The 17,505-nt window shown below is 31.6% G+C and overlaps 2 protein-coding genes across 4 annotated transcripts in view; one reads left to right on the forward strand and one right to left on the reverse strand.

The window, feature by feature from the left end:
• The window catches only part of wdp (Leucine rich repeat protein windpipe), a 33,474-nt gene extending 20,005 nt beyond the window's left edge, over positions 1-13,469 (forward strand). For all 3 annotated transcript variants that reach the window (XM_085190761.1, XM_085190763.1, XM_085190762.1), the window contains exon 3: positions 10,443-13,469. In XM_085190761.1, the coding sequence (XP_085046887.1) occupies positions 10,462-12,558 (2,097 nt within the window). In that variant the 5' untranslated portion in view covers positions 10,443-10,461 and the 3' untranslated portion in view covers positions 12,559-13,469. The remainder of the gene's footprint in view (positions 1-10,442) is intronic.
• A 655-nt stretch (positions 13,470-14,124) lies between these two features.
• Positions 14,125-17,290, reverse strand: LOC146535854 (podocan-like). The gene is made up of 3 exons (XM_085191546.1): positions 16,965-17,290; positions 16,383-16,584; positions 14,125-16,306 (listed from the first exon to the last, which is right to left on the reverse strand). The coding sequence occupies exons 2-3, from the start codon at positions 16,560-16,562 to the stop codon at positions 14,246-14,248; spliced, it is 2,241 nt and encodes a 746-aa protein (XP_085047672.1). The 5' UTR covers positions 16,563-16,584; positions 16,965-17,290; the 3' UTR covers positions 14,125-14,245.
• Between the last annotated feature and the right edge of the window lie 215 nt (positions 17,291-17,505).

Genomic DNA, 17,505 nt, shown 5'->3' on the forward strand with positions numbered 1-17,505 from the left:
AATTATGAAATATAAACATAATATTTTTAACTTATCGTAGACTTTCAAGAAATATGCTATCTTTTATTTTAAACAGTTTTGAGTACTTTTAATTGAAATTGTATGGCTACGAGGAAGCCACGTCGTAAGTGCTATATATATAAAAAAAAATCATAGTCCTTCAAGTGTTTTTTTAAACATTACAGCTAGCGACGAGTACCTATATAGAAAAAGATTTTATGTCATATTTAAAATAATTGAGGCTGGTGTGGCTCAAAAGGACAGCCTGTCAGTCTGGCTGTGGACTTGATAGTTGTAGATTCGATTCCCTCTTGGGAATGACTTTTTTGATTTCCTCGCTCTAGTAACGAAACAGAGTACGGCGTTAAGTTCCACCATTCAACACAATAATAATAATTTAATAATAGTCGTAAAATATATAATAGATAAGAGAAGACCAACCTTTCTGCTCACGTGTTTCTAATCCAACTTTGTTAATCCAATATGTATATTGATTTTTACGTTAATTTACTCTACTTGTGGAACGCTACTTATATGTTCAATAACAACAAACAACATTCTTATAATTTATAAAGGAAGTTTTAGAAATTAAACTGATATTAATATCAATATTCAATTAATAAAATAATGATAAAAAAAAATTCTGATATAATGATAATACATATGTTAGATCGCAAATAGTGTTTGGTGATTCAAATTTAGTTGATAAGACGGTGAACTTTTATATTCGCAATAAAATATTTAATATGAAGTTGATAATACAAGTTGAAGGCAATAGTTCGAAACTTCAATTGAAATTTTATTGTCTCATTAATGTCTTTCTCTCTGGTGGTTAACTGCAAGACATATTATATGGAGATAGGAAAAATATCTTAATTTTTTACTTAAAATAAAGTCTTAATGCAATTTTCACAAAGTTCTTCAAGAGGAAGATTTAGATACCTATCTAAATCATAACACATATATATTTTGTGAGTACAGTTTGGTTAACGCGTGGAAAGCCGCGTGAGCAATACTTGTATAACTGTATATAATATGAGAGGTTTTAAAGTGGTCTTCAATTGTATCGGGCGACACAGCGTCTCAAGCACCTGCCTAGGCATTGGCAATTGTCCAAGCGAAACGGATTTTTTTTCATCAATTGAGTGAAACTATGTCTTTATGTCAGTTGTAACTGAAATTATTATTAGCTGGTACAGTTCCTCTAGTTGACGTAATATCTGAACTGGTTAGCTTTTATAATAGTTAGGTAAATGTTTCGTGATATAATAGAACAGAGTTTTAAGTAACTTCACGAAATAAGAAATTTATTTGGGCTATTTGATTTTTACTTATATTTTAATATATTTTTTTATTTGAAAATAACTATGCGCGATTTAGCTGTGGGGAGCGGAGTGTTTTAACACTAGGCTTCCTGCTACATGCGGGATATTGCTGGTGTGATCTATATCGTACGTATAAAGTAAAAATATTGGAGAATATTCGAAAATAGTGCTTTTTTAATATTAAACGCGATTCTCAACGACGCCATGTCTTTTAACAGAAAGAAATAAGAATTAGAGAACGGAACATATCACTCTACAAGCCCACCCTGGATATACCGGAAATGCTTAACTAAAAAAAAAGATACGCCAACTGAATACAATAACAATTTACCATTAAATATCTTATACGATACAAATCTAACAGTCACCATGACAACGCTGTCTGTAGATACGTCATAATTTTATATAATACATATCAATTACGAAGTGCCGAAACACGAAAATTACATATCTATGTCTTATTTCTGGTACGGCAATAACGCGTAACTACAGTAATTATAGTGGAGAGTAATAAAATTAAATATTCTGTTGTCGACTTGTTTACAGCGATTTAGATCACAAAAACCTATGACGTAGGTACAATATTAGCTGCTGCGTGTGTCAGTAATGTCAGTCTAGAAGGTGTATGAGCAAAAAGTGAACAAAAATATCCTACAATTTTATGCTTTATGTTTATAGATGTATGGTAAATACGGCTTTGGACGTCATATATTACGTGTGACCTCGTTTTTTTGAATTCGTAACCAGAAGATTCTAACAGGATCTTGCGTTTCTAGAAGCTTTGTTGCAGTCACTTGGTAAATAAAAAAAAAAAACAAAAAAACACGAAAATTTTAAATAAGAAAATAAAAAGATGATAGATGGAAAGGGAACTATGTAGATATGTTGCTTATAAAATAAAACATTTTGTTTAGATACGTCCAAGATACGTCATTCCACATACGTAACGTTAGCATTTCTTTAATTACTGCACGTTTCACGTCAAATGGTGTCAAATGAAAATCACACCATATTTATTTTATATAATTGAAAAATATAATATATTTTAGAATTATTTCCTTTAATTTAAAAGCACTAGTCCTACCTAAGTTAAAGTCAAAAAGCATCTAAAGTCAAAAAGTAAAAAAATATATTTCATTATTTATTTTAACGTATATAATAGGAACGCAGTGTAATGTCGGCCGTACTCGAATGTCTGAATAAATACCGTCAAATTTTCAAAAACATAGTTGGAATGAGTCCAGCGAGACAATAATGTCCTCACCTTGAGAGGGACCGTGAACGATGCCCGTGTCCCGCATGCAGCCCGTTTACATTGCGAATTGCGATGTATCGATAACAGCTTTTTAATTTAAAATGATAATTCTATATATGTTTGTATGTGCTTAAGTTTTTTTTTAAATTTATCCTGCAGTAAAGCGTGAACTTCGCCTGTATTTTTGATATTTTTTTCTCTGCATTCCAATTATTTATAATATTCGTAAAAATTAAATCAAATTATAATTTCTACAATAACAAGAAATAAAACGACATAATTTACCTATATATTTTTTTTTATTTATTAGGATTAATAATAATTGATCTACATAAATAAAATATTTAATAAAAGATGTTACAACGATTTGAAAACCGATGTTTGTTTCTCCAATTGCACTGCATTCTGCGAAAAAAACATTTCCACCGAAACCCGACACATTGTTAGTAATTGCTGCGTTTGTTTAAAAACTATGTTTGTAATTGTGTGGAAACTGAATAGTCTTCGTTATACGGTGCATGTATGTATGTATGTATGTATGTATGTATATATGTATGTATATATACAGGATTTTACTCTTTAACTAAAATGTAGGTATCTCAACTGTCATTGCGCATTTAAGGTGTGTTTATATATAAAAACTACACGAAATAAAAATTTAGTAATAAATATATTGGTGTAACCACACTGGAAACTGTGGTAAGATAAAATAAAAAATAAAAAACGGAGAGTTTAAACAAATAAACTATGTCCTTGACTTCCCGCAAACTATTACTTTCTAAAATATAAAATATAATATAAACTTTAATAATTTGCAATGTCAACCTCTTATTTATTAGAATTAATAATTTATTTCACCCTTTGCCTGGCAGACGGCTATTATTATGCATAACCTTGAGGTACGAGGATAGAACACGTGCTTACTTTGAGTTTTTATGTCTTATTTGTTTTCATATAATTCTTTAAAATTACGTCAACATATTATGACGTAGTAAAGTATATAATTTAGCGGAACACGGTCAGGTCATAGAGGTTCAGGGTGCCGTTTATACGACGGTAACAATTACACGCCTTTTGCGAGCTATAAGTAAATGTACTAAATACATATATTCGTATATGTACATCTAAGGCTGAGGCCAACAGCTTTGTTTGCGTGAATGTCAAACCGCCATGGGTAAGTATAAGAATGGCGAGGTGAGCCGTGTCCACCCCAGAATAGTTTTGTGCCCATCCTAGAAATTTTATCCAGAATATTAAAAAAAAGTTAACCAACTCTAACTATTCAAAGTTAAAGTCCAGGCCTCCCCCCATAAAATATCTGTAGATACGCCCATGTTTGTTATGTTTTTTTATTAAGACAGATTATAGTACCTAATAAATTTTCTTATAATAATTTTCTATAATTGTTCTATGTCCAGCAATTGGCTAGTTACTATTATATTATCTATAATAATTAATATGTAAATATATTCAATGGACTTTATAACATGAAATCATGTCTGACGAAGAGGTAAAATGAGTTCGATAACAATGATTCACACTGATATTACATATACTAATGTTCCAATTGAAATAATTAATAATAAGAAATTGCTTTACTTTTAATTATTAATTATATAAAGTATATATTAGTCTAGTACACTTCTTAATGTAAATGATATAACAAAATAACGAGACATATAGAGAAAGGGGTATTTATGCGCATCACACGTCTGGCACGTCACAGAGCACGCGGTCGGTAAACCATCTGTTGAGCATTCATTCTATATAGACAGCGTGTTATGCAATTGCAAATGTATTGTTAAGATTAAATTTAAAAAATAATAATTCACTTTCACATGCATTTCATTGGTAAGAAGTAGAAAAAACTGAATTGAACTGATAAAACTCTTTATACCTTAATCTGCTGTATCAATACGGATACTGTTTTTATAATATTAAAATAACAATCTATAAAGAAAGTAGAATATTAAATTTTGCAAAAGCCGAGATTAATGCCAGGAAGAAGATAGAAAGTAGAATTTAAAAAACAAGTCTAAAGCGATGACATAAAATTACGTTGCTGTTTACGACTATATAAACGATGTCCTAGGAACACGATCCGAAAAGAAATTGTTCTAATCTGTAAAGTTTATAAACTTTACGACGAGATGTGGGCGCGCATAAAATGTCCATTATTATTTAACTTGAAAGTACAAGTTAGGTTTTATGTTTTATAGCTTCAGAGAAATAATCTTAAGGAGATTTGAATTACCAGAACCGATGAAAGCTCTTAAGGCAGCTTAAAATTAAAAAGATACAGGGAAAACTAAAATATTTCTTATTTCTTTAAACATTTTAATACAGTGAACATAGATCATAATCTTTTTATTAGCTTTCTTTTATTTCAGTTCCAAAGCAATATTATTATATAATAAGTAGCAATTTTGGCCGTCATTTTGATGGAAATATCTATTTTATAGTCAAGGAAGTAGCAATGGAACGTGCTGGTTACTTTGAAAGAGTATTTATCATGCCCACGCATTTCATATTGGAGTGAAGAACTACATATCATCACTATTCAAGTGCAAATAATAAAATGTATCAAATTTGTTCAATTGTGTAACACTTATATCGTTGTCCTTGAAATTTTATTTATAAATTGCAATACTAAAAGGTAAATTTTATCGGCTTTTTAAGTACCGGAGCAAGGGGAAGTTTTAAACCAGTTTTATACTTAATTTAAGTAGTCCTTTTCAACAGCTGGCTCGATTTTATCTGGATAATTCTATGGGACAAAAGATTATAGTATACCAAATACATGTTGGCCTTGAGTATTGCGATTCCCCTAAATATATAACACTTGTTTAGATTAATTCAGTCATTTAAATATTTCAAACAAATATTAGGGAGAAACTTGTGTGTAATCTATAGAGAAGATAATATTTTGAAACAGTTCATTGTAATGAGATCATTAAAAGAATTTTGTGACTAACCAAATATTAAACTGTAAAAATAACAGTTCTTGAAATGACCGTCTTTCTGTCAGTGTCAAGGGCTTTTGTTACAAATACAGAAATATCTCATAAAGATTGACGTTACGTTCTCAGTAGAAATTAATTTATATTCTTGAACCAGGATTAATGTTACACGATACATTGCCAATTTAGGAGTAGGTTAAGGTTTCTTTGTTAACATATTAATAAGATGAGGAAGTTTTTTTAAAATATTACCTTGTTTTACCTTTAACATGAACGAAATTACCTTGAAAGGTCTATGTTTATTATCCTGTTAATTGGCAACACTGACTTAATCGTATAAGTTATTTTAAATAACTTTCATGTGCAAATTGCTGTATTTATTGAAGTTTTATTTAAGGAATTCGCCCAAGAGCGCCAACCGAAGTAGTATAAAAGTATAATTGGTTTCATTGTTACTGCCAAATGACTCGAGAATTATACCTACGATTAAAATCTCGTTTTGTAGCTAAAGCCGGGTCGAAGTTAATTTAGGATTAAACTAAATAGGGTTACTCTTTTACCTAACAACAAGTATAAATGAACTCGATATCAAGTTCTCAAGTTTGCACTTGAGTGAAGTTAGACATTCTAAGATCTAGTTACATTGCATATGAAAACTAAAATAGAGCATCGCGTTTTAATGTATTTTCACTTAGCAGTATTATTTAATAAACTTTATTTATTATTTTTCTCTCTCTGTAATTAATGCTGTATTTCCCATATAGCAGGGTAGGCAGGGAAGGTAGGGAGGTCTAAGTTAAGGTACTCCGCTCCCCATTTTTGGTCGAATTCAAGACCATTCAACCCTTTGCCTCTATACCAGAGCGAACAAATGAAAATATTGAAGATTTTTCATCACTAGCGTTGATTTTATTGTAAAACTCAAATGTATACAAATAAGGTTCACTTTAAATATAATTCAGAACACAAATTACATAAGTAAGTGGCATATCTAGTATTTAAAATTATGACTCTCACAAATATTTCAAAGCACCATGACATCACATAGCCTTCATTTCTACGTTACCCAGTATAAAAGTATAATGACGCACATAGTAAATCCAATGGTAACAATATAAATCACTATTCTCGCACATAGTAGGGTAGGCAGAGGGAACCTTTTTGTTAAGACACTCCGTTTCTCACTTTTCTCCGAATTCTGCCTTTTGCGCTTTGCCTGGACACCAGATCGAATAAATGGAAATATAAATTTAAATAAGTATTACATTTCCTCGAGTCGGGATCGAACCCACTATCAGTCGCGTTTACAGTCACACCCTTGCGCCCCTGGGCTACGACGGCCTCTAGCAACTATGTAATAGTTTAAACATTAACATAACGTGTTTTTTTACCACGCGATATTTGGGCGTCAGACTTTCTGGATTCATGACCTTTAATTACGGAACTGGTTCCATCTGTTCGCCCAAAGATTGCGAATGTGTGTAATAAATGTCATTATTTATTAACATGCTATAACATAACTTTAACAATTTTAATTATTTCATAATGTTTATTTTGTAATTTTGATAATAATATGTTAAGTTACCTTAGAAAAGGGAAAATTATTAAAATAATATTGGAATTTCTTCTAATTATAATATAACTTATACACATCCATTTTAATTGTTATATAGGTAAATGTATAAATATGAATAAACATGAGGATATGTACTGAACATGCTGAAAACTTCAAATAAAACCCTTGAGTCTCCTTTCACAGATAAAAATGACTAATACTAAGAAAGAACAATAGTTTTATTATGCAAATCTATGATAAATATAAGCTTACTCATATATATCTCTTAGTTTCTGAATATTTTATCAATTTCTTAGTAAAAAGAGACCTACAGACGTGGGAATACCATAAGGAAATTCCATCTTCAGGATCAACAAACTAGGTGATAGCGCCCACGTACAATGCACATATTTATTAAACGATATTTATGTGGAATTTGTGAATATTCTAAATATTGTAATGTGGCTTATATTATACTGTAAATAAAGATAAAATAAAATATTTTTTTATGTAATATATTATTTATATGCAAAATGCAAATTACATTGGATTCTTTTTAATAATAACGAGCTATATTGTCTCATCTTTTATTTCCTTGTTTAAAACATAATGATGCAACTCGCACAGAAATAAAATGTGTTTTTGGCCGGAACAAGTATCTTACATTTTATAGGTTTGAAATCTGGTTTCCTATTTTATTGTATCACCTTGGCACAGTCGGACGCTGTCCGAGAACAACAAACGCGATGGTCGTGAATTCGATCTTAAATTAGGGGAATGAATTATTCTAATGATCTTTGATAGTCCTTGATGTGATTACCAAAGTACCTAACAGTGTTGATATTTGCTACTTAACACACGAGTGTCTGCGTTCATATGGAGAGCCGAAAACGGAATGTATTGACACTATGATTGCTTTACCTACCCTGCGTTTACATCTAAAAAACAAAAATCAAACGATCATCTTTTAAATATATTTCTATAATAATATTACACAACGGTGTCTTTATTATATGCGAACATAATATTCGCAAACAAGTTTTAAGTAAATTATTATTATTTTTTTCATGCCAACCGATTCAGGGCCCACGGCCATTCAATATTTATTGCACCGCCATATCCTTTGCATCGACCTCAGTGAGTCACTATATTTCATCATTATCTGTCCAGCCTTTACCAGACCACCGATATTATCTCAACTGTCAGAAAAGGTCATTTCTGTAGTTATATTATTATTACTTATAATTCAGTGCAAAAAAAATTAAATTAACTTTCGTTAAATTCAATAAAGAATTTACGTTATTAAACGTGTTACTTCATTTATGTTAAGAGTGTATTATAATAAGTAGGTAGTTATGCAACAAATATAAAATATTCTAAAATATGTAAGAACATATGTTTAAAAATATATGATTCTCACATATATTATAATAAATGCAAAAAAAAACAAGACAAACGCTTGTGACTTTAGTAGGATTAGACATATAATTATATGTTTTCTAAATCTAAATCCAAGGCCAAAGATATCACCGACAGACGGAAGAGTCTAATAGAAGCCACTCGATGAGTTTGCTTGTATGACTAAATTGCTCCAGGAACATGCATTATGATAATAATCTTTGTTGTATAGAATATTTTTAAATTTAAAATTAAATACTATGTATTTTTTAACGGTAACCAATGTACTTTCATTTTTTTTAATAGGACTGACTTGTGCTGTACGTCTAGGTTCTTTCAGTAACCCCAAAATAAAAGTAAACACTGTCGTGATATTTTAATCACATATTTTTATTATTAAAAAAGTTGATTTAAAAGATGCGACAGATATTTTAACTACCAACACGCAGGTCGTCATAAATGCGTTTAATCGATTTAACACGAATTCTTTTAAAACAACTTAATTCACAACTTGATGTTGATGTTAACGAGGTTGCGTAAATAATTTATAAGAAGTATAATTTTTATATTTTTCATGTTCTTGCAGTTACTTTGCGTAATAATAATTGAAATTGTGTTGAATTTGTTATTATATTATTTAAATATATTGTTGCCTTCCGAGAAGGGAACCCGGTACCCACGCAGTCACAAGCTACCTTACTGCGCCCAACGTCGAGCTTAAAAATGAATCAAAAATAGTTTTGGCAATGTAGAAACATTATGTTTAATAATAAATGTATTGTGAAAAAAAAATACACAGAATTTCATTTTTGCCCTTATGATTTGCTATGATTAAATATAAATTCCAAAAAAATGTGTAGGTGATATTTTGTTTTTAATTTATCAAAAATTTTTTTAGCGTCACACTGTATCTTGCACAAAGTAGGGTAAGCAGAAGGAACCTGGGTACCTAGTGTTCCCCACTTTCCACCGAATTCTTGATTCATTCACAAAAAATATGAAAATTTTATTCCCTCCCTTGAAATCGAACTCACACAACCATCACGTTTACAGTCCCTAAAAATGTTATTACAGTTTGAATGTAATAAGTCCACATCACCTAGGACATGTCTCCCGCGAAGATCTGACGGCATTTGCACAAACGGTTAACAATTCTCTTCCTGTCTCTAACATTGAACTACTTCTGGTCGAGCGCCGGCCAAGTGCACCGAGGATGTTATTACGTGCCTACAAATAGAAACTGATTCTCAAATTATACTCCTACTTGTGTTGGGATTTAATGCTAGCTCTCGCTTGTCATTGATCATTTTCTTGTTATTTTTGTTTTTTAATATCTTTTCTTGTTTCATTAATTATTGTTTTCCTGTACTCTTGTTTCGACTATTATGATAAGTTAACCTACTTTTTTACATCACAGCGCAGTTTAGGCTAACCCATTGCGCATAAGATAGTCGTCAGTTTAAAGAATAATTCAGTTAACATTTATATTTAAAATATTTTTTTATTTGCCTGGAAAAATTGAGTATATATTATATGATATTCTCAGTTTTACATTACTTATTTCATGTTACTATTTATCATATAATTTTAATTTTTCTTATCGTAATGATATTAGTGTGACAAATTGTTCACGATTTGCGGCTGTAACGTGATACAAGATTGTCATTGTTAATAAAATTAATTTCCTCAGAGGTTTCAGTACACTTGGCATTTATTCTGACTGCTCACAAATAAATGAATAAGAAGTTCAGTTTGTGTAATGTTAGAAAAACTAAGCTGATTGTATTATTATCCTTGTCGCAAATTAACGCCCTGCAAGTAGCATTATCAAAACTTTATTTTGATGTATCCCCATATACCTTAAAAAATGAAGTTTTTCCAATAGAGTTGCCCAGAGGGGAGTTATAAATTAAAAGATAAAATATTTATTTGCAATTGTATCGTTTCAGGTGACGTCTAAACGACAAGATGGCGTGGCTTCCTATATGTCTTCTTGTGGCATCACTTCTTCTATCGCCGGCATCGGCCGCCGTCTACCCTAATAGCTGCGTGCCCAGCACCACGCGGGATGGTCTTCACCGCGTCACCTGCAGTAGTATCGAGGACATCTACAAATATACTATCAGACAGAAGCATCATAATATTAACATTCTAGATCTTTCCCACAACAATATCACCAAAATCACTCACGAGCTAGATAAATTAACAGAAGTCGTCACACTTGATCTATCCACCAATGGACTCACAGAACTAAATAAATTTTTACTTAATGCAAAAAAATTAGTTCACTTGAACTTAGCGCATAATAGAATACAAAAACTCTCATTGACGCACTTGCCCTCTAGCATAAGTTCATTGGACCTAACGGGTAATCTACTAAAAGATGTGCCTTCAGATATAACACATCTGCCAAATTTAGAACATTTAGAACTAGATGGAAACCCTCTAGATTGTTCATGTGATAATATAATGGCTCGTAACCGACTTTTACAGGCAAATGTATACATAGATAGTGCCAAATGTCATACTCCAAATTATTTAAAGGAACATTCATGGTTGGAAATAAAAACAAAAGATATTTGTAAAGGCCATAAAGCAGATTTTATGGATGTAATGATGGGTGATCAACCAATTGATGCCGTGCAAGTTGGTGAAGAAACTACTGCACTAAAATCTATGCCTTTAGTAGCTAGTAGTGATTTAGATGACGGTAAAGTAATACATGATGTGAACTTCGAGGTTGATGATGACAGTTCACAATTTATAAATGCCAACTTTGCTAAGCCTTCACCTATTCAAGAAATAGAAGGGTCTGGTGAAGCAGAAAGTACAACTATCAGTGATATAATGGAACCTATCCAAGAAAGGAAGATGTATAGTAATTTACTAGCAAATGACGAAATTTTACCTGCAGATAACTATGAAACTACTGAAGATCCTGGTGAAGGTTCTGGAGAGGGATCTGGTTTTGGCTTCTTGGGTGGATTTCCCTTAGAAAATGAACCTACAGAAAAGGTACTAGAAACAACCACACCGATAATCGAAGATTTAAATCCTGATCCAGTTGAAAGAATATTTAAAGATGATGAAAATACTACAGATTTAGAATTTCCCATACCTGAGCCACCGAGCATATATCAGGGTGGTCCCGACTGGCATAGTAAGAAGAACGAAGAAGTCGTTACTAGCATTTCTGCGGCACCAGAAGTTACAAGAGACACAACTGTCTCGGAACCAATTCGTGTAACACATCTTTCAGAAGTTTTAGGCCAAGCGCCACCTGCTGAAGAAAAAACACCACATAAAACTGGTACCTATGTTTGCATAGCACTTATTGTTATTTTATTAGTTGGCCTTATTGGGTTTGCGATTGCTAAAGGACAAATGAGGAAGCGTAGAGATCGAAGACTTTTGCGGCAACAGAAAAGAGACATTGAAAGAGCATCAAAAGAGATGGTTGATATGAATAAATCTTTATTAGGTAAACCTGCAGCAATGGAAAGTGCCGCTGAGAAAAAAATAAATGGCAAATATGAATTAGTACCTACGCACGAGACACATTCTAAGAAAGCCGAAAATGGTGAAATGGGAAATGGAATTAAACGCTCCGAAAATGAAAATCAGAGGACTGATAGCCCACGAGACACTAATCAAAATAAAAGCAGTTCAATTGATAACAATTTAGCAAATGACAATCACCTACCTGCGCAGGAGACGTCATTTGAATCTGATCTAGGAAATAATTCCAGAAAGGACACAAATTCTTTATCGAGCGAAGATATTTTTGTTCCTATAAATGATGATGATGGTCCCAGGATAAACGGAAACAGAGATTCAGATGTATCCCAACCACTGATAAATGGAGATCCAAATATTGATTCCGACTACTTGTCACCATCCCGTGAATATGCGCCAGTATATTCGCCCGATATGGGGCGCGTTCGGATCAAAATGTCGGAAACTCCGAAACCTAAAACACCCGTTTTAGTTACCAGAAGTAGGTCGAACGCCGGCGACATAATCATAACGCCATTAGACGGAAACGCGCCAAAGTCGACTACTTGAGATTTAGTCTCATCGAACAGGATAAAAACAATCAGTGTATATCAGTGTCAATTTGCAAACGTTTCACTATTGGCAAACATCTGTGATTCAGTGTGCGCATGCGAAGGAACAATTACCTATAAAAGTATGAAGTTTTTGACTGTATTAAGTACTGCCAAAGTGTGTTAGTCGACAGTGCCTTTATCATACCTTGTTAGTGGTTTAAATATATTTATGAAAGTATACTGTGCGATAAGTAAAATATTTTTATACGTATAAAAATGTTGCCATTTTCATTATAGATGTTAATGTTTAATGTTATTTAAATCACTGTTGAAACTTTATAATATGGTAACACAAATTATATTACAATATAATTTTACATTGTAGTGTATGTTCGGTTTTTGGGTACAATTGTTGAGATGTCAGTGGTTGTGTACTTACTTACCTTCTCGTTTTGCATATCATTTGCAAATGGCTATTTCGAACAACGAATAATTCAACTGGTTGTTGTCTTTCATCTTTTAACTATCTACTTTGCGAGAAAAATATTTTTCTCGTTCTATGCATAAGTTCCTTATGAGTAGTTTTATTAAATTATTAGTTCTGTAAGATTGTGATACCATTTATTTTAAGTGATTCATGCTATTGAAGGATTATGTATGTATGCAGAAAAATAATTATTTCATTGTATATTTGTTTAGCTAGTTTTATTTGAAATTATTTTAAATTGTAACTAAGAAATATATAATGTAGCTCTTGCTTTCGCTATTATTTCTGTAACTTTTAATTTCACATTTTATTGACATTTAAAACAATAATGAACTGCTGTCAACAATATGAATCAAAATAGAGAACAATGGAGAATTTCAATGTAAAGAGATTTATAATTCTTGTAATTTTATTTCTAAACATATAAAGCGTTAATTGAATGTGGTTGTTTTATTTTCACTATACATATACATATACGAATACTCGTAGGCATACGCCTATAATATTTCATTTTTGTCACGCTTTTTCTGTCCTCGCTGTATTCCTAATGCAGCAGAGGGAGATATGGGAGAGGAAACCTAGTGCTAAAATACTTCATTCACCACTTTCCACCGAGTCTTCGAGCCATTGAATTTTGAGTAACGGAAATCAATGATGTGCCTAAGAACGTATTCTTATCAGAGCAAAGAAAAAATATTAATAATCAAACACTTTACCAATGCATTTACAATTGTTTTGTTTGTTCTACTGCGCCACGACGGCTTCATATTAATTATTTTGGATAAATAAGCATTATTCAGATTTTGGGAAAATTAAATGAGAGATCCTGATGATATCGATGGTATAGTTACCAGAAAGATATTGGTACCCAGTGCCTCTATAATTTGGCAGAAACTACTAGGTCCCCAGGTTCCCGCTGCCTACCCTAGCAGGGTACAGTGTGCAGGATACAGCGTGAAGCAAAAAAAATAATGTAGAAAACTATAATTTATGATTTCAATTTCAAACTTCATTTAAATATTTATTCATTTAAAATATAATATACAAGGTCTTTAACAGGAAATAAGATTTTATGGCGGCTATAAAAATGATGTGTGAAACTATTAAAAAATATATTTTTAATTTAATATTATATATTAAATTATTTATTATAATAAATTATTAATTCAGAACATCAACTTAAATATTAAATTTAACAATTTTAATCTATTATCTATTAAAAATCACTTTCTCTTGCTTGACTGTCATTAGAAAAACGTCGATTTCTAGGACGTAACGGTCTCGACAATTCAGCTTCAACTTCTATGGTAACACTATCGTCTGTTACATATTCTGACATTCTTCTACGTCTGGCTCCAGGACTTTGATCTAATTCCGCTATTTCGTGGCTACCATATCTACGATTTCGGCGTCGACGCTGTCTCTTGTTGTCATTAGAAACTTCTGAGAGTTCTATATCATCTACAACAGGTAAATTACCATTTCTCTCAGTTTCTTCAAGCAAATCTCCACTTGATTTAGTTTTCCTTCTACCTCTTCTACGTTTGGTTTTACCACTTCCTGTTTCATTTAGAGAATGACAAGAAACGTTTAGTTTCGGCATTGAGAGAGCTTCATCGTATGTCGGTGGGGCGATCAGATCCCTTGGATCTGGCGTATTACATAAAGCCTCTTGCTCTGCACGTATTCTCATTTGTCTAAGTCTATCTCTCGCTTCTTCTACTTGCCGTTCTCTCTCTGTTTGCAAAGCTGCGAGACGTCTGTTCATTGATCTTCTCACAGTGTTAACCAGAAGTAGGCAAAGAGATAAACCAACTATCATGATGATTATGAACCATATCAAACTATCAGGGCTCCCTGACTTTTCACTCGGATTCCATGTAAAATAACATGCTTCTAGCCAAGTTTGTCCTATTAAGTTTATTGGGCTGTTGCAGATTAAGTTAAAAGATTCTTCTTTTTTATTTGGTTCTAGTGTCACAAATTCATAAAAGTCATACATATTGTCATCGGCACAATCGCATCTCCACATATTGTCGGCTAAATCTAACCTTTCTAAGTAAGGAGTCGATTCAAAATAAGATTTACTCCAAATATTAGTAAATCGATTTCCTATTACACTTAAACTAGTTAATCTAGGTAGCATGAACAAAGTGTAATTATTTAGAGAACTTAATCTATTATAGTTTAAATTCAAATATTTGAGTGTATTTGATGAGATGCTGTCAGGAATATGGGATAAAAGATTATGAGACAAATTTATATCTAGGAGTGACGGTAGTCCTTCTAATGAATCTTTGCCAATTACGCTAATTTCACATGAGCTCATATCAAGTATAGTGATCGAATTGGATTTTATATGACCGACTTTGTTAAGATAATTTCTAGCTAATTTTACTTGAGTTAAAGATGGTGTTTCTAAAAAACTCTGTTCTGGAATATCACCTATCTCATTCCAAGACAAATCTATATATCGCAGCAAGCTTAATCCCCGGAAAGTATCAGTTTTGATTGATCCTACATTATTATACGATAAATCTAAATATTCTAATTTCGTGTTATTTACAAATTCGTTGCTTCTTAAGGATCTAATTAAATTGTTTTTCATAATTGCTTTTCTTAAATTTGGAAATCCATGTAGATTAGGCTTTAAAATATTACAGTACGAGAGATCAAGAAATCTTAAAGAATTTGAAAAAATTACATTCGACACTGAGGACAGTTCAAGGCGATAATTATATGACATTTTTAAATACAATAAAGATGGTAAATATGAAAATTCATTATGACTAATGTAACTTAGTTGGCAGTTGCTTATGTATAGGCTCTTTAAAGTAGGTGAGATGAGATTTTGAATTCTTAATAAGGGATTATTATTTATTTTTAGGACCCTTATGTTTATGAGTCCGCTTAGTGGTGATCGACCATGTATTGACTCTATTTGACAATTGTCTAATATCAATGTTTCTAAGGAAGGACTTATAAGAAGTTCTTGATTAGCTAAGTTTGCTAATGTCCTAAACTTATTATGCGATAAATCTAATATTTTTAGATTACTCGCCGGTTTTAATATTTCATTTGGATTTAAATTAGCCCAAGACTCAAAATAATTACGAGAAAAATTTAGCACTTCCAGTACTGTAAGATTTTGTAATGCATTTTCAGGCAATTCACTCAATCGATTTCCGCTGATATCCAGAGATATTAAATTGTGAAGGTTGCTCAAATTTTGAGGAAACGTTGAAAACTCGTTGTTTGAAATATTAAGCTTAGTCACCTAAAAATAAAAGTAATGTATTAGAGCAAAATTCTGAAATACAAAGAATTGAATAATGACATCATACAGTACAAACCTTAATACTGATACCATCAGGAAGGCTGGTTAATCCTCTGTGAGAGCAATCTACGCTGGTTCTCTCCGTATTACAAGAACATAAATAGCAAATCTCGCTGGTGTGTTCATCAAAATCCAATATCTCCGCTCTTATAACAAAAAAGAGCAGAGAGAGCTCCCAAATTTTCAATAACAACATCACGTCTGCGTTTCATCACTGCCTGTAACCGACATATTTTGTCATATTAAATAGGGCTGTCATTATCTTTACTAACCAATCGTCATGATTCACCATGACACCTGCATTGCTTGATCAGTTAAACTAAATTAGTTTTCCCATCATGTGTACCCCACAATTTTATAAGGATTTCAATTCTATTCAAAGTAAATTCAAAGTCAGAATAAAATATCAAAATGTACTTGTACATACAACAATTTTATCTACGTTATCAGCATTTGATAAAGGAGGTTGTGGAACACTTAAATTTAGGTCGCTCTTATATGTATCTAAGTGAAACTGTAGGTTTTATTACTCTTTTATTTGTTTCTTATGTTTATTCAACCTTTATAAAGTAATATTATTAGTGAGGAAAATAAATACCTGTTATATGATTTCCTGTCTTTGATTTCCATATAGAGAGGAAAAACTCGATTCATGTCAAAATAAAAAAATATGTGAATTTAGTAAATATTGTCACTAAGACGTCCAACTTTCACAGTTATTATTAAAACGAAAACGAATGAATACCACTTCTTTCTTTCATAATATGTACACACAATTTTAGATGATCTTCAAAAATTTTATCACTCCGTCCTTAACTATACTTTAGTTGAACAATTCTTTATAGAAAATGTACTAAAAATTGAAACAAATAAAAACAATAACTTTAAACGTGTGCCTTCGCTCAGTAGATAACTTTGTATGAGCCGAATTAAATACATGACGTGTTATCAATGATAATGATAAGCTCCATAAGACAGTATAGGTGTGGTAATTGTTAAGTACTACTGACCATTATATTGCTATTAATATAATATTAGGAGAATTTGAAGTCATATTATAATATTTTTTATCGATTGTATATTTTATTGAATGAAGCTACAAATATATTATAGTTATATATAGGTAGCATATGAGGAAC

This window comes from Heliconius melpomene, chromosome 10 (assembly GCF_056956725.1).
Source record: "Heliconius melpomene rosina isolate 202511_hmr_F chromosome 10, ASM5695672v1, whole genome shotgun sequence".
NCBI classification, from domain to species: Eukaryota; Metazoa; Arthropoda; class Insecta; order Lepidoptera; family Nymphalidae; genus Heliconius; species Heliconius melpomene.